At 39.2% G+C, this 25,840-nt stretch overlaps 1 protein-coding gene across 22 annotated transcripts in view; it reads right to left on the bottom strand.

Annotated features, from left to right (window-relative positions):
• Positions 1-25,840, bottom strand: part of DLG2 (discs large MAGUK scaffold protein 2) — a 1,049,324-nt gene that overhangs the window by 23,939 nt on the left and 999,545 nt on the right. For 11 of the 22 annotated variants that reach the window (XM_037377334.1, XM_037377356.1, XM_037377333.1 and 8 more), the window contains 3 exons: positions 21,696-21,771; positions 4,618-4,717; positions 609-650 (listed from right to left, as the gene is read on the bottom strand). In XM_037377334.1, coding sequence (XP_037233231.1) covers positions 609-650; positions 4,618-4,717; positions 21,696-21,771 — 218 coding nt within the window. Of the gene's footprint in view, positions 1-608; positions 651-3,682; positions 3,729-4,617; positions 4,718-21,695; positions 21,772-25,840 lie in introns of all 22 variants that reach the window. The other 11 variants (XM_037377337.1, XM_037377340.1, XM_037377351.1 and 8 more) reach the window with 3 other exon arrangements.

The raw sequence follows: 25,840 nt of genomic DNA, 5'->3' as shown, positions 1-25,840 counted from the left end.
CAAATCAGGTTGCAGGGTTGGGACCTCCACTTACAGGTAATTGGTGACAGTCAGTGGCAATGCTTAAGGGGAGAAGGTCTACCTTACCTTTTTTTGAGGACTTCAGTATGCATTAGGAAACCCATACTGCCAAAATTAAGGGCCCAACAAAAATTTTTTTACTATTTCTTAGCCCTTCATACAGGCATGCAGAAATGGAAGTAAAAATTGCGACCTTGTAAAGAGGATGTCTTGTGTAGATTTGACTACATCTATGTGTAATTTTACTCTCAAAAGATCATCAAGAAACTGCCCTCTCCCTGCTGAAATAAACGTCTTGTGACTAAACCAAATAATCCTGACTTTCACAGGCTACCCAAAACCAGGTTTGGTTTTATGTCCCAGAATACATCCCAAATAACAACCTTCCTCCGTTCTCTTATAAAGGTTGCCAGTTTTCTTTCGTAGCTTTGTACTTGAAATGTGGTTGTAAATTTGAATTCCAAGCCATTTGCTCCAACTGTCTTTATAACATTAACAAAGGAGTAGCAAGGACAGAAACAAAATAAAAGAAACAAACAAAACAAGCAATGCAAAGTAAAAGGACTCTAATGAAAGCAGTAACTTACTGTAGCTACTTTCACTATCGCTGGCATTAGAAGAAACATGTTCTGCAAGAACAGTACAGCAAATTAAAGAACATAACCAAGCACCACAGAGCTGCAGAAACTTAAAAGAACTGCCACAATCATGCAAAGGTAGTTGTGCAGAAAGGAAATAAAAACTATGCAGTGACATCACCTGAAAACTCTATTTACACAGGTAATTTACACTGATAATTTACACAGGTAAAATGAAAGCTTTCTCTCTTGTGGCATCTCAGAGATTCTGTGTACTAGCTAGTGATATGTGTCATGGAAAGGCCATGTCTCTTCTTGATGAGACAGTTAAGGGCATCTCACATAACTTCAAAGTATATTATGGTCCATTTGCATCTCATTGGACATCTTGAGTAATTTCATGAAACCTGAGTGTCTGCTCATATTATTCTGTGCTATCAGTAACATGTGTCATTAACGCATGGGAACTGTCCCTGTTAAACTTCTGACCTGTGGCCGTCTTTAATCACTATGCACTACCCCGAATGGTTAACAAATTAACATGAAAATGGTTTTGATATCAAGTCTTGTAACTGTGTGTATTTTACCCTGTTCAAAAAAAGAAGACAAAGCCTATGACAAAACTAAGGAAAAAAAATGGAATAAATCTTTTTTCAGATATTGTGTAGCCTCAGGATTTGAACTAGCGTATGAAAACCTTTACCAGACCAGTCTGGATGGGTGAATAGGGATATAAGAACTACTACGATGGGTCAGGCTTGTTGTCTGGCAAATCTGCTGTCCTGTTTCTATTATATTCTTTAAAGGAAGATGCAACCTATACCGTGTGAAGTAGCTCTTCCCAAACAATAGCCAGCAGACTGTTTATGGTCAGTCATACCATGCGATATGGTCTTCAGGAGGTCTGCAGAACCACATTAAACAGTGGTTTTCATATTATCTCTAGTAGAAATCCTGATTTCTTTGCACCTGAAAGATCATTTGACAGTTGAAACTTTTCAGCTGGCCCAGGAAATTTAGAAGCCAATGGTGTAAAGGCTGTACAGTGGGGAGCCACCCTGGGTTAAGGAGAAAGACATGGTGGTTTAAAGGGACAATGGGTACAAATAAGTCACCTCATGACAAATCAGTCCAATATTTGGCATTAAACAAGTGGGCAGATTAGGCTGTGAGTGACTGACAACACTCACCTGCAACTGCCTCTAAACATTCCCAGTAAAAGAAGGAACTCATAAAAGCCAAGTATCCCCTGGGATAAACCCAGAGTAGACCTTGCATGGATATCATGAAGGATGACTATGGGAACAGTGCCAAGACCACCTCTTCTCTGCAAGGTGCTGCATTTCCCTGATGTACCAATCTAATGGCTTAGGGTTTGTGGAGTGGGACTGGTGGGGTTACTGGAGCAGCACAAATAAGAGGGGATGATATCTGATAAAAATAGTAGTGAGGAAGTCTGATTTTGGGCTTAGTAAGAAGCTTTAGAAAACCCACCTTACATTTTGAAGAAAACAGTATGACTTTCAGACATTTTGTAGCAAGTTAACGAGGACTGTCTCAAACTAATAGTCTATACAGGACCATGAAGAACCATATTAAACAAGAATAAATATATTTCATAGAAAGAACTGTCATCAAAAAGCGCATTTGACTTGAATAGTAGTGAAATTTGGATGAGTGGGAATGTCTAGAGGTATGTCAGTAACTGAAAGCTAGGTGCAATATTAACAGAGAAACTAGAGCCTATATAATATAATACCCCTGTGTTACTTTTCCCTTAGAAATTTGCAGAATTCAGTTATCTCCTTCCAAATGTTTGGATATTATGGAGATTTGTCTTTGTAAGGACATGGACATTCAGGAGAGTTATCAGATCAGAAGTATTCTCTTTAGCAGGGAAGGATCTGCATTTGTTGCTAATGAGCTGCTATGACACTTAAAGTAGCACAATGGTTAGAATTCAGGAGGCCGCCACATTTGCTGTCTATCACTGATAAAACAAGTCTTGAAGAACTGTTCTTCATACAAGAGATGAAGCTTTCATCTTTAAATTGTGAGCTACTCTATGGCTTAAAGTTAAACCATTAAAATATCACTTCAACAAATCAGACAGAAACAGAATAACCTCTAAAATTGTGTGCAGGGATGTGCACTCCTGCAATTAAAAATCACATACAAAACAGTAGGTGATGCAATGTTAACATTCACACACATTTTGCTCCAATTACCAGGTGCTTAAGAAAAAGAGTAAGAACTGAGGAAGAAGCAGCCAAACACATGCAAATGGCGTTTTGTTTAAATTATTTAGCTCTGGGTACAGAATATAATGTAGCTATTTATATAGAAATCAGCTGCAAATATTTCACTCTATACAATTTTTCTGGTCTAACTTTCAAGGAAGCAAAATCGTTTCTGAACAATTAGCTGACACATTACACATTCTGCAATGCCAAGTCTTGTGGCAGGATTGCTGCATCAGAAGAAGAAATTGATTAAGGTTGCATGACAGAGAATAGGATGCTAATGGTGAAATGGGTCCAAAATTAGCTTGGGAAAAGGCATGGTCTTCTCTAGCCTGCAAATGACTTCTTTCATTAATAACAAATACTAATCTAAAATCCAGCAAAGTAACAAACACTCCCATGCAAAAAGCTGAAAATGCAGAAGCAACAGCATAAAATAATTTTTCTATTGATCTCCTCGGGATGTGATCAAGTTAAAATGTTTAACTTTCCCTTTAGATGGAGAGGGAGGGATTGTTGCTGAAAAGAACATTCTAGGCAGCGAAACGAGTTCTACATATGCTACTCTACAGAATTGCCATGATGGGAACAATAACATACTGTCAGAAACAAAAGGTGTTATTACAAAAGAAGTGAAAGTGTCTGCTCGATACACTGTATGTTATTTAATATTGTCATGCAGAACAAAACGATTGAAACATTTTTAATGCATTCACAGCTGGGTAACAAATAAAACTCTATCTTGTGCATGCTAGGAGTGGAGGGTCCTCAGAGAAGGAACAGAAGCCAAAACGAAACAAAACAAAAAAAGATTTACAGTGACCATTCCTGGGAACTTACTCAGAGTCTTTGTTCCATAACCGTCGTCACCTAATCCGGGGATGTCCTGCACGGAAGTCCCCAGAGAGAGCAATGAGAAAGGAAGAACAGCCGCAGAAGAGGAAGGAAGAAGTCAGTGGAGTTGAAATGGATACTACCATGACTGACCATGTTGATTGAGCAATCTGGATCCCTGCTTTTTCTTTCTGAAACAGCTTTAGACCCATATTCGATGGGAATGCAGCCAATGAAAAAGTGAGTGCCCGTGATACATGGCTTTTGGAGCTGTGAGGAAGAAGGAACAACCAGATAAAGTTCCAGAAACAATCCTCACCAGATAAATTTAGGAGAATTATTAAGAAAAAAAGTGACTATTTGGGCTTGGAACTAGCATATATTTTGAATAACGCTGGTTATCTATACAATTTAAGCCAGCAATAAATGCCTGGGGAGGTACACGTTCCAAAATCTGATTTATTTCTTTAAGCTGTTAGCATGGTTGCTTCATTTAATTGTTAAACTGTCAGTGAAGCTGCCCATGGCAATCAACTTGGAGAATGTCAAAGGCCAAAAAAGACTAGAGCAGACCTTTTAACAAATAGTCCTTTAGTTTAGTCTGGTGAAAGAAATCACATTTGCCTGATTTTGAGCCAGTTCTGATCAGGGAATATTTAATCAGAGACAGGTTTGGATTTATGACAGGTACCACAACAACTTTGAGGAGCCACATTTGCTCTTCCAAAAGTCAAGGTCACTTTTCTTCTTCTGAAGATGATGTTTCCAGGGATGGAAGGACCAGCTGGATCCAAACTGCAGTCACACATTGGTCACAGTAGTAATACCTCTCCTGCCTGCCTACAACAGATATTTGCCTAGATGTGTGGGATACTGGTATCATGCGTGTCACCCATTTTTTGTGCTGCTGCATGTGCCATCGTCTCCAAGAGGTTACTTACGTTCTGGATCACTTGTTTCCTGCTCACTCTGCTCCTTGCTCTTGTAGAATGGGAATTTTCGTGAAAAGATGAAGTTCTTTTTACGCTTGTCATTGAATGACTGTGAAGGAGAAAAGGCATGGGGCAAAAACAGGGACGTCTAATTGTTGTCACACTCATGCTGACAAAACAACTAGTTTGTAAAAGTGGAGAGAACTGTAGTGACTCAAATCAGTCCAAACCAAGTGGCTGCAAAGAACCAGAGGTGGTTGCGGTGAGTTCTGCAGGTTGAAGGCAAAGCCCCTGGAGACTGGATAGATTTGATTACAGAGGTCTCAAATCACAATCTTCAGCTACTTGTTTGGAATCTAGTGTGTTTGGCTTGTTCAGATGAAAGGCTACAGATGGCTCAGCATGCTTTGAGATCAAGCCACTCATCTTTAATCGTGGCAGACTGTGCACAGAATTAATTAACTGGCTGAAAAAGAATAGACTGCAAATAGGAAAGTGGAAGCCTTTGATTTGCTTGTGGTAGGTATGCAAATTCAGCCCTATGCCAATTAAAATCAAATATTCTTTTCTGGTAACTGCTGCTGGTTTCATAGTATTTCATTTGGCCTTTTAATCGACAACTTCTTATGTGTGTTTTCATGCTTTATTTTTCTCCATAATTTAAAAAAAACACTTTGATTTATTTTATACACGTGCATTTACTCATTAGGCTCCTCTGGATATGCTTTTAGTTTTATGTGATTTAGAGATGCAATTCTGCTGATAAGCAGTATTTCATTGCATGTTGGGTAACATACATTGCTTTAAATCTTCAAATGGGGAATTAACATGGAAGAAATTGGGCTTTTTTACATGATAAAACCTTTTACCTTATAGCCACAAGGGCTCATATCACTGTACTGTGTAAGAGCAGGATACGTCTCCTTGGGGCATTTAATTCAGATACTAAATGAGGAATTTGGGTCTCTGTGCAGTCAATTGAGAGAAGCTTGTTTTTCCAGAGGGTGCTTATCTGAAGTGATCTATGTTGTCCATCAGACAATGATCTACACTGTCTCCCATACTGAAATTATGCAATGCCTAGACACACGACTTTGCAAGTGATCACCTCCAGGAGAGCAGAGACCTTCTTAACTCATTCTAAGGACCAATCTCAAGTGTCTGTCATTGCTCAAATGAAATATAACCAGTATTTGGCTCCAGTTCTGAAACGGGATATATTTAGAATTTCAGAACATAACTTTTTTTTTTTACATGTTGGAAGCACAGCATAAAATATAGTTTAGAATAGGTATTTCTGAAAGATGTGAAGTTAGGTACTGAAAATCTCTATTAAAATAGTTGCCTACTTGTGTCACAAAAGTTTCATGCCACTTTTACATTTCAAGCATATTTAAAGTTCAGTAACTGAAAACAAAGGAAAAAATGCACATGTAGAATAAATGATCCATGAAAATCTCTCAGAGTATGTAAACATTCAATGCAAAATTAATTTGGAGGTCATGCACAAATAATCCAGACAGCATGCAATTTCAAAACAAAGCAAATATGAAAGAAAGCCAGAGTTAAAAAAAAAACAACTGCACATGAAGGATTAAAGTAATCTGTGGATGAAAAGAGGACTGACATGCACATTACATCACTATAATGACCTAAAGGATATAATTAAATTAAAATGTGTTTTCTGTGATCATTTCTTTTATTTTTCCAAAGAAAGGAATGTAGCATGTTAACATTTCCCATTGTGAAAATGTTGTTTATCACGATTCATCTGAATTTGACATAGTAATACTATAGGCATTGCACTTTAAAAGGGAAACAAATACATATACACAATAGCACCTCAAAAAACAAAGGGGGTTGAAAACCACAATCATTTCGTTACCAAATGTCTTTTCACTTTAGAATTAAAGAGAATGTTATCAAATCAACAAGTAAATATGCTGTGTTTCACAGAGATTATACAATGAATAACACTGGCAAACAATGTTTTTCAATTTTTTCCCCCAACAATCTAGAGCAAAAATTTCAGAAAGTCCATTTTCACCAGAAAAACATGTATTTTTTTCAAGCTTATGCATGATCTAACAGTATATTTCAAAGTAGATAGATCTAGTGTTCTATAAACTTTTTCTCCTTTTCCAATTCCAAGTATTGGAATTGCCTTTTTAATACAATATTGTTCCACTTCAATTTGGGCAATCAAAAACTGGCAATTCATAGCAGGTGACTATTGTGTCCAACTGTGTCACTGCTTTTACACCATTAAAAAGCATTTTTCTTAAAATAAAGCTGACTTTTAGCTTATTAATATCCCTAAGCAAGTATGCTTATGCATGTGTTAATATTTTTACAGATTAATCAATGTGTATATTTATGTCAATGACCATATACACAATCATAGTATAGCAAGAGGGTTAATATTTAAAATAAAGAAATTGTAAAATATTATAAACACTAAAATGGGTTCGATCCTGCAAACTTATAAAAATAATTAGTCCTTGGTATTAAATGAATGGGCTTACCAAGTATTTATTTTCTTGTCCAGTAAGTACATGTTGATTCACAAGAAACCAAAGACAGGAGGCTTGATTTTGGTTTTGTATCCAATATAAATGTAATTAAACTCAGGCTGATGGTCTCCACCTTAAGGATATGAAATCCTGCAGACACCTAGTGAAATGCTTCTGACAGATACCACAATATATATCTCTAACATATAGAGATAAGGAGGTTGGCAAAGACTGGAGCGGGAGACTCAGGCAGAATAAACCCCTGTTTTTATCGGACACACTGTGTTAATTCCAGATTTTGTTCTGTCGATGGAGAGCAGAGACCAACCCTGAATAGATATTTTGTTTTTTAAGACAGGATCATGCATGTGAGGAATGGTGGTAAGGGTTAAACTGCAAACTTCAGATGTATGTTTTCAAGAGATTTTGTTTCTATAAAATGGAAACTTTGAGACCTGTCAAATCGTCTGGAGCCAGTTTTCACTGGGGCTCCCTGTGCTGCAGGAGAGCTGTGAAATAACCGTAGGATAAAGGAGAGGTATTTGCCTAGATCTCTCAGCCTGATGCAAAAGTTGCATGCAACTGCAACTGAAATTGTGATTCCAGGCTTAGGCTGGATCCAGCAGTGTGCAGGCAAAGTTTCTGAAAGTCAGTGAAAATATGCCTGAAAATGGATTCCTGTACAAGTCACAATTTCTTTGCTATGAATATTGTAAAATCCTGTAATGGCAAATAACTTGGGCATTTCAGTCACAGGGAAAAACCTGTACCAAAGATTCCTTTTATACCTCACTGCTGCTGTTCACACAGGCTACCAGTAACCTAGGAATCAGCATTAGGAGGAACTCTGGATAGTGCCTAAGACTCAAAAGCAAATGAAATTTTCAAGTACTGTTTGATGGCTGAAGAATGAGGTTACTCTTGACAGCACTTGAACTGTGATAAAAGAGTTTATCTTTTATTTCTCAGAAAAAAAGGGGAGAAAAAACTTTCACCGATGTCGTGGATTGATTTCTTATTTGATTCTACTTAGAGATAGACTGTGTTTTGAAGAAACCAAGAAAAAATTGTGATGTGCACTCTTGTTTGACTAAGTATCCCCAGATGTCACAGTTATGCAAGTCTGGCTTACACATAGCAACCTTCCCTGGTTGTGACAGACATTAGGACACCATGTGTTTCTTCTTCAGAACCTCCTTTGGTATTTTTTTATGTCATATTGTTTTTGTATTCTAAATGCTGTTCCCTAGGTGCAGCAGCCATATGTATGTTGCTCATCAGCTAATAGGATAATTTTTTTAAAAAGGAAATTTTCATGTAATGTTGAATAAACCATCCAATTTCAAAATTTGCTTTATAGTGGTAAACATCACAAAGAATAGCATACCAGTAATTTGATCGTTGTACCATACTGCAATAGGCAAGTATATAATTGTTTACTTTGAGCTTTCCCAGTTTTTTTTCACAATGTAGCAGATCCAGCCCACACTGTTCAGTGCAGCTGTGGTCTTGGTAGAGGTTCCCCTCTTTAACGTTTTGCAGAAGAGCCTAATATGTTGGGTAAAGATTTCTTTTGATGCTCTAAAAGCTCTAAAAGCAACTGTATCCTCTAAAAACCATAAGACCATTAAACTCCCAACTACACTGGGAATGCTTTATTTTGGTATTTCATTGAACCGATGCTAATCCTCAGTCATGAGCTGGGAACCAGTGTTTCACCTGAGAAAAAGCTGTTCCAGAGCACTGGCTGTGAAATTCTTGTATACAGGGTGTAGATGAATTTCATTTATCACGTATTTTTAGGCAAGTTTGTGCTAAGCTTTGGTCTGGTTTTTATGTTACATGATCATCTATGTCAGTCTTGTTCTGAGATTGGTCTAGCAGTGTATATGAGAAACTCATTTATTTTACTGCTGCTCATCTGTCATGCTGTGTTTGGTTGTTTGTGGGTTTTGTTTTTTTTTTTTTTAATTATTCTCCTTTAATGCCTGCTTTTGGCCTAACTTAAATGAAAAGGCCTCGCTTATACAGGATTCTACAAAAATCTACAAAGTTCATAATCAACATTATGTCCCTGCAATCCTTTTCTCTGTATTTAATTCACTTTTTTTTTCTGTTAGGGACATTCTTTCACTCTGTTAGAGCACTCACTTTAATAAAGGTTTGGGCACTCCAACACTATTAAACCTCTACATGCTAAACCTCTCCCATCATACCAAAAAGTCACACTCACACCAGAAAGAAAAGTTTCGGACTGTGACAGATACTCAGTGTTATTTCTCCTTCCAAACATATGTATCTCCTCTCTGCTTTTACAGTGGGCTTTTTCACCTAGCAATTCCTAGTGCACGATGAACATGAAGTCTCCAGAACAAACTTCTGCAGAGAATCCTATGTTAGTATATGTGCTTTATGTGAAAAGTGGTTTTGCAGTTAGCATGGCAGCACGGTCCAGGGAACATGGGTCAAACCACACTGTGGGATCTTCTGCCATCTGTCCCATCTGCAATACAGGGACCATAGCAGTGTCCTCCTTACAGCCACTTTGTGGGGGACTAAGTCAAGGCTATGACCTGGTGCATACTACCACTGAAACCATGGCAGTTTCTTTTATTAAGAAAGATAACAAAGTGTGCTCAGGTTAAGTGATTTGACGAAGTCTGGAAGAAAGCCAATGCTACTGAGACATTCTTGCATTCCTGGTGCAGCCACGAACTTGGCCATGGACTGGCTCACACACAAAAAAATCTCTTTATGGCATCCATGCAGACATTTAGAAGATAAGCTAAGAAGTTGTTAGTGGCAACTGTAAGCCTGGTTGTATAGTGACCACACAGTATAGTCTTTAAGAGATATATCTTTCGTTCTCAGTCTGACCACACTGGCAAGCAGCACTTCCCAACTTCTCTATGTCTTTTTATGAAATGCAGGGGGATGTCCTTATTCTGTTAAGTTCAACCTTACATTTTCTTAGATACTGCAAGTATTTGTGAAAAAAAACCAAAACCCAACACACACACAAAACCCCCCAAAACCCCCCAACCAGAAAACCCAAGCCTGGGCTATAGTAATTCTTTATTGAATTTTTGCACCATGATCTGTTTTGATAAGTGAGAACAAACTGGGTGAGAAGAAGCTCAGGCGAAGATAACTCTGCTTGTTTAGTTTTCCCATGAAGCTGCAGGGAGATTTGGATCTTGGAAATCCAAAATGGAAAAGTACAAGCCTGATTAAAAACTCCATGCTGTCTAGCTTCTACAGACAAGGGTAGTGTTGCTTAGTATTCATAAATGTGAAATTTTACTAATCTTTTTTTTAAGACTGATGTAATGCCACTTGTCAGCCAGCAACGCAGTTTTAATTCCTAACAAAACAACAGTTAAAAGCAACACAAACTGCCAGGGGAACAGAAAGACTAATAGACTTTCAAGAAAGCATGTAAAAGCAGTATTTCCAATTCTGCAAACATGTATTTAACTTGGTGCAAGGTACGAAGGGAGTACTCATCTGTGGTAATTTACATTGCACCATTGTCAGCAGGATTGAAATGCCAACGTAAAAACCTTGCGTATGTGACAGCCAAGGTCGTTTGCAAGTATCTGAAGGTTGTAGACAAAGAGGGTGGGAAGGATTTGTTCAAGCAGAAACACTGAAATTAATAGTGTGAAAATAAGAAAGGGCAAATCTCCTTGACAGTGAAATCAATTTGGATGTAGAATAATCTGCCCCAAGGGAAGTGGAAAAGCCTAGATCATTTTTCACATTTAAAACAAATCTGCTAATAGTAAGTACTGTGGGGAATAACTGCAGTGCTGGGAGAGGAGGGGGTTGTGAAGGGAAAGGAGCTAAATAACAAGCCTCTCTCCACTCTAATGTCTGTGTTTCTGTGATGAGATGCTCACAGATCCAGTCTCGCAGAGCTGTGCTGGGGTCCAGCGTGGGTTTTGCCCTCGCTGGGCTCACTGCAGTCACATGGGCAGTGAAGGTCTTCCTTTCCTTTCTGAAGGCTGTCTCTGGATTTAGAAAGTGTATTCAGTGTTTGGCAATGTTGTCCCAAATTTTCCTCTGTTCTTTTTAATTTTTTTTTCCCAAAAAGTAACTTTCCCTCTTAGAGCTGATGTATGCCATCAGCTACTGATCCCACTAATAAATCTGCACACGTGAACCTGCCTCAGCATCCTTTGTGCAACAACGATGCTGAAAGAGCCTCAGAGATCAGCAGTAACATTGGAGTGTGCATGGCAGAGGTTTGGGGCTGTCTGATCACTGGCCCAGACCCACAGATTTTCCTACAGAGCACACAGTAGGGCCTTTATCAGCTTCATCTACATTCCTCAGTTTTCATCAGCTATTTTCTCCTATCTTTTTCTTAAATCTGATTCCCAGTTAACTGCTGGTGCTTCTTTATACTTGCAAATGAAACTGAGGGTTTTGATCTCCTCTGTGCAATCTTTTGAATTAACCTCAGTAATAAATAAAGATGCAGAATGTTATCTGTGCTGTTAAAAAAAACCCCAACTCGCTCCTTTATCACTGCTTTTTGTGGAACCCTTTATTTGTGCAATCAAGTGCTGTGCACTTGCTTTGTGCAAGGGTAAACTACTGCATAAAATGGACCGTTGTGTAAAAGGATTAAGTTGCATAAAACCTTTATTACTTTCATTTTGGGAAGGTAGTAGCGGAGGAATATTTACAATACCTACGTGATTTCAGAGGATTCACTGAAAGATAATCAGAGCAGACTTATCTTTTGAACTGCCCTTTTGAGTTAAAGGAAGAGTGTTTGCACTCAGAGGTGACTGGAGTGGCAGGATGAGTTATGGCAAAGGCCTGTCTCAGGAGACAGCAAATCATACCAGGCTCATGGTTTTCATTTAAAATGTTGATTTATTTAGGCCTTACAGCTAAAATTATAAAACATAAAGGCATGGGCAAGCAAAACCAAAGTCAATCTCTAAAAGACTGGTGTGAGGTTTGTGTAGGAGGTGAAGTTCCTACATCTTCCAGTAATGCATCTCACACTAGCAGTCTCACAGACGGGATATCAAATTAGATGGACTTTGGCTTTGACCAAGGTTGGCAGCTCCTGTGTCCCTATAACCTTCCAAACATGGCTTGTGAGTTACTAAATCACTCATTACTGAACTGATTGAATTTGAGTGAGCTAGAAATAAAGATGTGAAATATAGAGTATCGCCTCGATGAGTGTTAAAGCCCACTCTTCTGGAGCTTTGTGTGAAATACTACTAGAAGAAAACTGTTCTGTTTCTAATTCTTTGACAATATCTATTGCCAATGCTATACGTTTTTCTTTTCAACCACTTTTTTAGAAGAAAAGCCAAGTAACTATGACATCTATACATACATGCAAATTTCCTACCATTTAATTCAGGGCATTAGACAACAAGTTATAAAAACAGCAGACACGTGAAATTAAACTCAGCACAAATTTCTGCTGGAACAGCTTAGAAGAGAAGCCATTAACTCAGCTGTAAACTTTGCATTCTACCTCTGCTAGCAAATTTTCACCATGTTACATTCAATCTGTGACCAATGTGAATGTTACACTACCTATCTTTATGTCAGTGACCATCTTAAACATTTCTCTTACCTAAGCAGGGATGGCACATACCTGTGGGACAGAAAACACTGACACTGTAGTTCCTAGAATTATGGCCACTTAAGAAACAATGTTACCTTATAAATAAGCTCCACACAATTATCAGGCTGAAGAAACTGGAAAATCTATGAAATGCATGTATTTAAATTGCTCATTTAACTGAAGAAATGACTCCATCAGTATTTTCTTTGACTGACAAGCTGCCAACAGGCAGAAATATTTTGCACCATCTGGATCAAGTTCAGCCCCAAAGCCTTCAGGTCTTACATTTGCTACTCTACTCCATTACGCTTACAAGTTGCAGGTATTTAGAATTTGTACTTCTCAGTAGAATGCAAAATAGCTTTCCTTTTTTTTGTTTGTTTGTTTAGTTTTTTTAAAACTGGAAAACAGACCCAAAGATTTTTTACTTTAGTATTTATTTATTTATTTTAATTTGAAAGAAAAACTTCTACTGGATTTTTAAAAGAAAGCTAAGAAAACATATTTCTTTGCTTCCGCTTAGTTAATTTGTTATTTCAGCCTCACATTTGACCTGACAGTATTTTTCACAATATCTAGAACAGTTTTGACTCTTTAAAAAACCAGGTTCCTTAAAGCATGCCAGTTCACTGCTAGAGTCAACACCGTTACTGTGGCATAAATTAAAACTGAAGACTCCCTTGTTTTCCTTTACTTTTGATTATGACCTGGTCCCAACAGGCATTATTACTAAATGTCTTTGTGGAGTGTCTCAAGATATCCTGGAGCAACAAGACACTGTACAGTTAGATTTTCCTGGCTATGTGCTGTTTTATCACCTGAATTTCATTTGATTACTTCAGCACATGAGTGAACTAGATGCTGATGACAGCAGTATTTCTAATGTACCTTGCAGAAACACTGAGTGAAATGTGTTTGGCTCAAGGGTCAGGGTCAGGGAAGCTCAATAATATGGGCTCAGGTCAAAATAGATGTGTAGCCAGCATCCACTGCCTGGCACCAGCTCCAGCCATCATGAAGCATGAAGACAGGGCTGTGGAGGATATGGAAATGAAAGATCAAGGGAAGCTGGACAAATCAGACTCAGCTTTTCCTCTCGCATGGGGAGAAGTCTCCTCCAAGATACAAGCTGCACTGGCAGGAATGATGCTGAGATCTGATTCTTTCATGACACCCAATACTACCCCCGTCTCTGAGGTCTTGCAGTCTTTGCTGTAACTTAAATCTAACATAGAGAAAACCAGAGGCAAGGTAGCAACAGCATCAGATAGAGAAGTGCAGTTTATTCCTCCTCTCTGTGCTGGGCAGTTTCACAACAAAGTTCCGGAGAGTGTCTTTAGACTGGCTAATGCCCTGTGCCAATAAAAAGTCCTTGTGCAGAAAATATCTCTGCTCAGCAATTTGCTTTTAATAACTTCTACCAGCTTGTTTTTACTTCTTAGAAAGCTCTATCTATAAGAATGAGTTGGTGAGGAAATCTTGCGGCATGAATTCACATTACTTTTTTATCCTTGTCATTAATTTCCATTTTATCACAGAGGAAGCATTCTTGAGTGACTGCTAAAGAGTAACAACTAAATTCCAGTATAGCAGAAACAATGGTTTTTTAAAAGATTTTATGTCAATTAGTAATGCAGATGTAAAACCAGAAATTGTATGACATGAATGATTTCCAGAGCTTATTTTAAGTTGCACGCATGAAAAATCATTCTTATTCTCTGGTTACAGCAAAGCAAATTTCAATCATTCTGAGATGGGGGAGTGTACGGTAAAATACTGACTCACAAGTCTTGCAAATAAATGACATGCAGATTGATTTTCTATAAAAAGCTTAGTTCTGAGTAGAGGGGGGGTTTCTTATCTGTATTTTTTCCACCTTTAGCCATACAAGCAAAGAAGTTCAGGAGCCTGCACTACCTTCACAGCAACAGCATAATTCGTATTGACACAACAGGAGCTGTATGCTGGGCTGAGCAGAGGACTTACACCTATGCCTTTCTAGATAGCTTTGCCTAACTTAACCCAACACAACCCAACACAACCCCACGCAACCAAACTGAACTGAATCCAACCCAACCCAATGCAACCCATCCCAACTCAATGCAACCCAACCCAACCCAACCCAACCCAACCCAACCCAACCTAACCTACCCTACCCAAGCATTCGTATTTTATACTTGGCAAGGTGGCAATGGAAGAGTATATTCAAAATACCTGTACAAGTTACTAGTTTATTCACTACTACTACTAGTGCAAAGATTAGTCCAAAAGAAGTGGCTGAGATGTCTACATCAGGCTTTTAAACTTCACAGTTTGAATAAGGCCCTGTGGTTCTTAAACCTTAACTTATCATGTCAGATCAAGATAAAGCGGATAAGGAATGCAAATCCCCGTCATGCCTGTGCCTTGCAAAGGCTGCTGTGGTTTTTAGAAGGTGCATCCACTTAGGACTCACAGAAATGGAATTTGCTGCATCTAGCTTTAGATGTTTACCCTGTAGGTGCCTGGGGCAGAGGTAGTGACCCCAGGCTCCCTTTATAGTCAATGCATGATTAATCACATCTCTTTTAGGCAACAGTGGCAAGGTGGTGCTTTTGACCACAAAGCAAGGAAGAGCTGTTCACTTTGGGACTTTTGAGGTGGAGAAATATTAATTTGGGAGACAGCAAATTCATATACTGACTGGAAAGCATGTGTTACTGGGCTCTCCAAATCAGCAGCTAGCTCCACAATGAAGATGCAGGTTTTTGAACATGCTCAAATTGTGGGTTTTCTTCTACTTCTATTACTGTCACAGTACCAATCACTTTAGGGAATCCAATCGTGTCAAGTATCTTTAGAAGTGCAAAGAAAAATCGGTCAAAATACAATGAATATGTGGAAAACTTTCTGATTGTGGACTAAAGAAAAGCTTCTCCCTAAAAGTGGTGGAACTTTATACTTAGAAAAATGAACAATGATGTTAGAAACAACCTTCAATAGGCAGAGAGAAAGGACTGGTAATCTAACACATCTTTGTACCTTCTAATTTCTGAGAAGCAGGGATCCAATTGAGTTGATTACCTTTTTCTCTGCATTAATACAACCAGATCTGCCATGGTGAACCACTAGCACAGATGCTGTAGCTGAGACCTGGGCAGGTGTAACTGCAGGTTCTGCTTAGTGAAGATGAAGACAAATAATCCAGTCTCCATATGCACTGAGAGAAGAAGAAATAACAACAGGCTGAAACTGCAGCAGTTTAGTCATTTCTAATGATGAGGAGAGTGGGATGTTTGGGAAGAATATGAAATATCTGTTGTGGCAGGTCTTTTAGGTAGAGATTAGACAAATCTGTGAGACAGGAGGAAGGTACAGGACACCCTCAGGTCAGGGGTTGAACTCATTGACCACCTGAGGTTCCTTGTAGACCATTTTTTGTCTGATTTGATGAATAGGGCTGAAAATATGATTTTCTAGAGCAGAAATTGTTTGGAAATAGGTTTTGGTGTTTTCAGGGTTTGTGGTTTTTTTGGTGGTTTTTGTTTTTTTTCCACTCCCCCCCCCCCCCCCAAATACTTCATAAGCTGTCAAAATGTGTCCTATGTATCAAGTCCTGACAGTCACTGGATTTTGACATTTGGAGAAGAGATGCATTGAGTATGCAGAGGGTTTTATTTACACCAGAATACAGAACTTACTATCTCAGTCAATTTTAGCTTTTTCCTTTCATGCCTCAGTGCAGTGTTGCTAAAATGCCAATAAAGCAAGAGGATGACCTGACACTGAGGCAGGGCTGTGGGATCCGTAAACAGAATCTGCTCATAAGAAATATTATTAAATGCTATCAAGCTTCTGACTGTCATAATAAATACATTCAGGGGCATTTGAAGGGGCAGGCTGAGTGAAATGTAGGTGATCTGACTGGAATATGAAAAGAACTGTGGATGACAAGCTAACTGAATAGAAAAAACACAATGGATAGTGATGGAGCAATATGGTGCGGGTCACAGCCCAGGATGCTGTGATGAGGCACTGCTGATGAGCAGCAAAACTGCTGCAAGAGGTTTTGGAGGGATGGGGCAGTCCCATTTCTTGGCAGGCACCTCATCCCTGTTTGGCACCCCACTGAGCAGCCTCACCAGGGTGAGCAACCAGCTGGCAAAGCTTCCTGGTAGTCATAGCCTGAACACGCCCCATGCACCCTGACACACGCATTAAGCAATGAGAGATTGTGAGCGGCATGATGTGCATTATTTCACTGGAAAGTGGAACTGGGTATTTGTCCCTAAGACAATGTTCTGGAGTAACTGCCCAAATAAGGTGTGAAATGAAAAGGCAGATATATATATATAAATCCCATATATATCTCTCTATATATCTGAAAACACACATACACACATATATATATAAATGTCATATATATACACATATGAAAATGCATATATATAAAAATGTCATATATATATATACACACACACACATATACACACAGAGAACTGGTATAAAAACCCAGTTCTCTGTATAAAATTAACTTTTACCTGAACATTATGCTTCGAGATAGTGCAACATGTCTCTGGGAACAGGCAACATACATGAATATTAGTAAAAAGGTGAGATGCTGATAAAGGTCTTTCCAAGACCTACAGTTTTCCTATAAAAATATTTTCAAGAGACAGTCAAGAAAGAGTGTATGACCTGACAGGGAGAAAAGCAAAAGAGATGCTATTTTTGTCTCCTGAAAGACTGGTGGTAATTACAACAGTTGAGAAAAAAAGCAGATTACTGGCTCATCTCTTTTCCCTCTGTAATATTTCCATCCTTTGTCATTCTTTTTGATTCAGTAAAAAAATCTGAAAAGCCCTCAACCACTGTGGGTTTTAGGATTAGGAAAGGAAAGGCTATTTTTGTTCAGCCTGAAGCCTATGGTAGGGAGAATTATCAAGAATTCAGTGTACTGCTTTGGCAGATATATAGCCCTGCTAACAGCTACTAACATGTTCTGCTCCTTTTGGTGTAAAGGGGAGCATCAGAAGATACCTGGGATATGATCTTGAGTTCATTGTAGCACAAAATACACTTTTGAATTGAGTTTGTGCTCACATAACTCCTGTAGCTTCCTCCAGCATGAATATCAGACAAACTTTTGGGCTGCTCTACTTTCCATTGATTATCCATAGACCAGTGGGCCCCTTAGTCCGAGACAGCAATCACTTAGGACATCATAACCATGTTATCTTCACTTTATTTATGCTACCTTCATTTATCTTTTCTAAGTTTGAACCTTTAAGGTAGCCAGTGTCCTGGAAACCCTAGCCTTTGCTGCAGCAGCACAGAGCAGCCGTAGGGAACCAGAGGGACGGACTGGTTGCTTTCATACTCCAGCCACCTTCAATGACAACTAGAAAACCTGGTGAAGATCATTACTACAATTATATGAATGAAGCTAGAGACTGAACTTGGTCAACACAACTGAAGCACTATCTTTGCTTTGTGAAATGAAGCTGTTTATACCAATATTTGTATTCTTTTCCTTATTACACAGGTGCTAACATCTCTAATTGGTTTGATATCTTTAAAAATGTTAATGGGACCTAGGATTCTGATGATGTCTCTGAACCTGAACAAATAAGTTTCTTTCAGTCAGAATGAACAGAACATGAAAGAAAAGTAATTTTATTGGGTTAAACCAGAGATCCAGTTAGCCCAGCAGCTTTTTCTGAAGTTACCCAGTAACAGATGTTGAAAGGCAAAAGTAGAGGAAACATGATCCTTCCCCTTTTATAACGTCTCTGCTTCTTGAAATCAACAACTAGCATGTCCTGAGCTACATGACAAAAGTGTTAAAAGTCGTCATTGGATCCATTGCTTGCTAACTTATCTAATTCCTTTTAAAATTATTTTTATACAATATCCTGTAATAATGAGCACCAGAATTTAATTTTGCATTGTATGGAAATACTATCTGATTGTCTGACTTGTCTGATTTAAACCTGAGACCAGAAGATATCGCTGGAGTTCCCTAATTGTGAGTCACATTCCCTAGTTTTGTATCCATCCTGATTTTGTAGACTTTAATTTCACAAGCCATGGATTGGAGGAGTCCAATGAAACTAATTACAAGTGATATAAATATTCTAAATCACATTTACAAAAAAAAAAAAAGTTGAACTAATTTTCTAGATGAGGTAATGCACCCAAGTTTGGCTTGAAAAAGAGAAACTTTCGGGCCTTTGAAAATATTATCCTTTGGCTATCCCTGCTAACAGGTTTGTCAACTGTTTGTCTTAGCAATGCTGAGTGTGTTCTTAAACACCTTTTCAGACACAAGAAGCTGATCAGCTACAGATGTCACACCATCTGTAAAACTTTCTTTGTACCTCATCTCCAGATTTGAGATTAAAAATGAGGTATAAATGCATAAAACTTTAAGAACTTGTAGAATAACTAGACAGTTCATGTTTTAAAATCTTAGTTTAGCTCAAAGAAATTTTTGCACTAATGCATGAAACCTTTGCTGTGGGTTATCCGCTCTTAAACATTGCTTCTAAAGGGGAAGAAAGGTTGAGGCCAGCAAGATGATTCTGGTAAAATTGCAACAGGATAACCCTTTTACTTGTGCAAAAAAACTCAAGGATTCTCTGCATTCAGTTAATTTTGTTTAAAAAAAAATCTTCCATGCACATCTGGCCAAATTTAGCCCACGAAAAGCTATTCTCCCAATTTAATCTTTAGGGTAAATTAAGACAGTACTGCTTGTCCACATGGTCATGAACGTATGGGCATAAAGGTGCAACAGACACATATAAGCCCTTTGCTATCTGAATTTTAGCTTGATTTCAAAACAAAAGAGTTCTTTAGGCCTACTGCAGCCCTGTTTATCTGGACTGAATTTCTTCCAGATAAAAAACCCTAAAGCATACGCTGTTAGACAGCTTACACCACTTCTTTTTGAACACTGAAAGACTAAATGGAAATGCCAGTCCCTAGAAAGCACATACATACATGTGTGCTCAAACACCTCATTTCACATGTTGATCCTTAATTTAACAGTGAACACTTGTTCCCTTTATGCTCTTCCAAACACAAGCATGCATTATCTTTTCCCAGAAAGCCTTGAAATTGTAGGCTTTTTAAATATTTTTTTTTAATACACAAAAGCAAATTTTAGCAAATACTAACAATAGAAAGTGTGCTTTCAAAAGGGTACAGTGTTCTTGGTCTGTAATTACGCAATTTCCTAAACACTGAAACAAACATTGACATGAATGGCTGTGAGATTAATGTTGCACTGATGACAAAAATAGAAAAACAATTTGGGGAATCAAGAGGTAATTAAATTCTTGACAGACTCACTTGAATAAGGGCCATTAGTTATATGAATGAATTATTTCCCTGAGGCTTTGATTATATACAGGAAATAGACATTTAACAAGTGATTTCATTGGCAATATAAAGCTTATTGTCTCTCCAAATAAATGGCGACATTAATTTACGGGTTTGCAGAGAGTGGTCATTTCAAAATGAAAAATGGAATTCTGACTCCTGAAGAAATGCAATGAGATGAATACATCCTTTCACAATTTTTGTAACATATTTTGTACCATATTTTATACATTTTTTAACATATTTTATACCAAGCTATCTGCATGTGTAAATAACGTGCAGAGCCTGAACTCTTGATTCCTCGTACCTTATAAATCTGGAAAACTGGGTTCAGTCTGTGCAATTATTCTGCATTTGCACTGAACTCAGGTACTGTTCTGTAGGGCAGTAACAGGGAAGTATTTGCAAGTCTGGAATACTGTTTTGCTGGCAGGTAGTGGTTTGGGACCCACTACACTAGAAAATGTTTGTCCATAGCAAGAGGAACTTCTTACCCTGCTAATTTGAGTGAAAGACAAAATAAACTGGAACTATGGAATAATTATTATGGGAACAATAGAATAATAATTCTTCCCATTACAGAGGGAAACTGAAGCAGAAGAGATTAAGAATGAGAATTACAGATGAGGCAGAGGACCACAGGAACAGCCAGTCTGGAAGGGACCTGCTGAACCACTTGGTTTTGCCCCTTGCTAGCACCTACCTACGACTGTGTCCTCTCATCACCCAGTTTTGGCCCTGCCCTGTGTTTTCTGTGGCCAAACAGGACTTTTTGCTGATGGTTGCTGAAGCTCTGTCTCTTGGTTTGCTCACAGAAACCCTCAGCTGTAAATCCCATGCGTGCCAACTGGACTGTTGTAAAAAATAAATTCCTGTGAACGCAAAGTCAAGCGTTCACTACTGCTATAAATACAAGCTACCCTTCAGCAGGAAAATACACCTCAACAGCCAGAACTGTGGACATTTCTCATGCTATAACTCTCACCAGCCAGATGGCAACGTACAGGGAATTAGACATCAGGCTAGTGAGAACTGTTGGCTGTTGAGCATGATGAAGTGATGCTGCAGAGTGGGAGGTAGCACCGGTGGAAGGGAACTTGCATGTGTTGTGTTGGCTGACCTGTTGTGCCTGCTGTGAAACACACCTGTGTTCAATGTCTGTCACAACTGTCAAAGCAGAACATCCGAAACCTAATTTTTGCATCCAGGACTCTTCAAGTTTCAATCTTTTGTTTGAGATGTAACAGCTTGTGAAGCCAGGGAATTTACACTTGTTGCCCTATTTCATTAAACAATTATCAATCTGCATCGGTTTTTAAAGTCTTTTCTTCCCTATCCACCCCTTAACTAAAATCACAGCTGTCACAATGTTCTTTATTTTCCTAGTACCTTCCAATTAGGAGGCACTGTCAGTCAGTATTATTATAGAAAGAATATTTAATTATTTTGAAGATTGTATCATACTATACTCCTGTCTGTATTTCACTGTACTCCAGGTCTTGGTTGCAACAATCTAAATATTCCTTATGTTGCTAAAATTTTCTCGACCCTGAAACATATGAAACAATTACAAAGTGCAATTTCAAAAGATTTCACTATTTACCTACCCCTTTTGCATCAATTACACCAGGTTTTGCGTTGAATTTGACTGTCTTCAAACGCGCACGCTCCTTCCTTTCAACTCTGGGGAAAAGAAAACACAAATAAAGAAACACATGTTGATTGTAGCAGTGTTTTGTACAATACATTTGATATCTGATCTCCCAAGGCCATTAGTGGCTTACTATACATACAGTGAGCATTTAAAGCAAATTAATAAGTTGGAAAGAGAGAGACATAAGGTCACTTCCCCAGCCAAGCAGCAGTTTCGTGGCAAACACAGGACTGTATGTATTCAAGGAGTCTTGGCTGTCCTATACCAGCAGAACGGCACTGCCTCCCAACGCACATGGGAGTGTGATAAAAGCTCATTAAAGACCCTGTCTAATTTAAGCTGTCAAAAAAATCAGGCAACATTTAAAGTTCTTCTGTGGTCAGAGGAATGAAACAAGGACGGAGAGAATAAGCTGTTCACCTCACTGCTTTCAGATGTGCACTTTACGATGGAGTAAATTTTAGATCATGCAAATAAGGTAAAGTGAATCTCACAATTTCTGAATATATATTTTTTTTAAAAAAAACATCTGTATTTTCAGACCAATGAACTTCAAAAATACCTTTAAAATACCCTAAAAATTAACTTAAAATAGCTTACGAAACAGCATGTGACAAACAGCAGTGAACTGTCTAAGTTCATGGCCAGTGCAAAGTAAAAAGGGTGAAGCTACACCTGGCGGGTTGAGAAGGTGTAAGAAATTGTAGTTGTTGGAAAGGAGAGTCTTGTTCCTTCCCCCTGCATTGCTTCACTTCCCTTTGCCCCCAGCAGTGCCCCTCATTGCTGCCTCCCTGCATCAGAAAACTAACCGAGTAATAGAAGGGAATAGATTGTAATGTTTTCAAGGTGCTAATCAGCTGACTGTGCGGATCCAGAAGCTTGTCTGACTGGAGCAGACAGGACGAGGGGAAGTGGAAGCTCCTTTCCCTTATGCTTCAGAGCAACCTTTGCCTTGAATCTCAAAAAACCCCAGAGAATTTCTTACTAACCTGAGTTTGAGGGAGGTACCTGAAAGCTTTCCAGGGGCCAATGTGTTATTGGGCAATCCTTAACAAATGTGTTAGGTATTTTAAGTTTCTCAAATTGCTTCAAACCCATAAACCAACATTCTCCAGACACATTCTTTGCAGAGCCCTTTGCACATGATCGCTGTTTAAATCTTAGGTTCTACAATACTGACTTTACAATGCCACAGATTTTTGATGGTCTTGACCTCAGCTCAACTTAAGTAATTTTGAAAATGTTATCACTGAAAGTTTTTCTTCTTTTAAAAACCCAATCTAACCTAAAAAAAAAAATAATTCAAAATTATCTTCTGAAAGATGGAGGTATGCTATTTGTTACAATGTTCAAGTGCACAGAAACTTTCTTGAGGCTTTGATTACTTAAAACTACATAGTTTGGCCAGAGAGCATTTCTGAGGAGATATATAAATGCTGGGGGCAGAAAAGCTATTTTCAGCCACTGTAAAACGCTGTGAATTGGGTGATTTGTCTTATTTAAACCATGCCCTCCACAAACATCTGCAAGCAGTTAGAATGCAAAGAATTTGTTTTTCTGACTCATTTCAGTGAAGACAACATTGCTAACGGGTTAGCTCTGCAAAAAAGGTGTGGCAGGTTCACACTACCAAATAATGTAACCAAATAGGAGAGGACACAAACATTTCAGGATTTTTATTTTGGGCTAGTCCTAGTCTAGCTCCATGAACTGACCATCCATTAGCAGGTGGGTGCATTGGGTGAGCTCATCTTCGAGAACAGTTTAATACAAACAAATCTAGTACATGTTCACCCAAAAGATGAACCAAAGTGCAGAAAGAGAGGGCAAAAATTGTATTTGCTTTGAAAGCTCAGTCCTGGTCTGAAAAACAAGAGCACGCAGCCCCTGTGAGCTCACCTGCTGGGACCTGAGCCCAAACTGCTGTGTGGTATGACCCAAAATTTGGCTTAGTCTGTACAGTTCTGGTATTCATAGATTTAAAGAAAGTTGAAAAGCTCTAATGAAAAGACTCAGATGTTACTCGAACCTGATATCCACAGCTTCAGTAAAATGGATTTGCCAGATGGACCACTTGGTGGGTAAAGAATTGGCTGGATGGTCACACTCAAAGTGTTGCGGTCAACAGCGGTCAACTTGATGTCCAAGTAGAGATCAGTGATGACTATCTTCCTCAGGGGTTGCTATTGGTACCAGTGCTGTTTAACATCTTTGCCAGCAACATGGACAGTGTGATCAAGTGCACCCTCAGCAAGTTTTCTGACAACATGAAGCTGTGTGGTATGGTCAACATGCTGGAGGGAAAGGATGCCATCTAGAGGGACCTTGACAGGCTTTAGAGGCGGGCCTATGCAAACCTCATGAAGTTCAGCGAGGCCGAGTGCAAGGTCCTTCATGTGGGTCAGGGTGATCCCAAGTACAGACACAGGCCGGACAGAGAAAGGACTAAGCGCAGCCCTGAGGAGAAGGACTTGGGGGTGTTGGTGGATGAGAAGCTCAACATGACCCAGCAATGTGCGCTTGCAGACCAGAAAGCCAACCAAATCCTGGGCTGCATCAAAAGCAGCGTGGGCAGCAGGTCAAGGGAGGTGATTCTCTGCCTCTGATCTGCTCTGGTGAGACCCCACCTGCAGTGCTGCGCTCAGCTCTGGGGCCCCCAGTACAGGGAAGACATGGACCTGTTAGAGAAGGTCTAGAGGAAGGCCACAAAGATGATCAGAAGGCTGGAGCACCTCTCCTCTGGAGACAGGCTGGGAGAGTTGGCATTGTTCAGCCTGGAGAAGAGGAGGAGACCTTATAGCAGCTGCCAGTGCCTAACAGGGCTGACAAAGACGCTGGAGAGGGGCTTTTTACAAGGGCAGGCAGTGACAGGACAAGAGGGAATGGCTTTAGACTGAAAGAGGGGAGATTTAGATTAGCTATTAGGAGGAAATTCTTCCCTGTGAGTGTGACAAGACACTGGCCCAGGCTGCCCAGAGCAGCTGTGGGTGCCCCATCCCTGGCAGGGCTCAAGGCCAGGCTGGACGGGGCTGGGAGCAGCCTGGGCTGGTGGAAGGTCCCTGCCTATGGCAGGGGGATTGGGACTGGATAGTCTTTAGAATCATAGAATCATTTGGGTTTGAAAAGTAGGATCATCAAGTCCAACCATTAACCCACGACTGCCAAGTCCATCACTAAACCATGTCCCTAAGCACTGAATCTATGTGTTTTTGAAATACCTCCTGGGATGGTGATTCCACCTCCCTGGTCAGCCTGTTCCAATGCTTGGCAACTTTTTCAGTGAAGAAACTTTTCCTACTATCCAATCTAACCCTCCTCTGGTACAACTTGAGGCTGTTTCCTCTTGTCCTGTCGCTTGTTACTGGGAGAAGAGACCGACCCCCACCTGCCCACAGCCCCTGTCAGGCAGCTGTAGAGAGCGAGAAGGTCCCCCCTGAGCCTCCTCCTCTCCAGGCTAAACACCCCCAGTTCCCTCAGAAATTTAATATGGGTTGCCCCCGGTCTTTAAGGTCCCTTCCAACCCAAATCATTCTATGATTTTATAATTCTATGAAGCTACTCATGTCCCTACTCACTTTGACTAATATGGTCGTTACTGGAAAAGTGACATTTACTACCTTTGCAAAATCATCTACAGAATCTATCATCTATGGGCCCAAGCAAGAAAATCCAATCATCTATGTATAATTGAAACAGTAACTCTATTTGTCTAAGGTTAAGAATTGCTCTAGGAAATCTAAGTTGAGTCCTGCAAAGCTAGCTTATAAGAGCTCGATATTGTACTTTTATTAGACAATAAATAGCTAGGAAAAATGTGAGGTTTATTATATCCTCCAAAGTTGTCCACGTATGAGCCTTTTCTGAACTTTCACAGTTTCCCACAAATGACAGTAGAATGCATTCCTGTAAAACTCTTGGTTTCTAAGTCTAGATAGTAAGAATACGTAGTTTCAGATAATTATTTTTTAAAATGCAAACTCTAGTCTTTTGATAGAATGATAATTAACACGTTTCTTTCTGTCTGAGTGGGCTTATATATTTCCTACTGAAACACAGTGAATGTTGGTTACTATAGTTACAGTTTAAATTTAAAATAAA

The sequence above is a fragment of the Falco rusticolus genome, chromosome 2 (genome assembly GCF_015220075.1).
Source record: "Falco rusticolus isolate bFalRus1 chromosome 2, bFalRus1.pri, whole genome shotgun sequence".
NCBI classification, from domain to species: Eukaryota; Metazoa; Chordata; class Aves; order Falconiformes; family Falconidae; genus Falco; species Falco rusticolus.
This window is presented reverse-complemented; position numbering and strand designations above follow the sequence as displayed.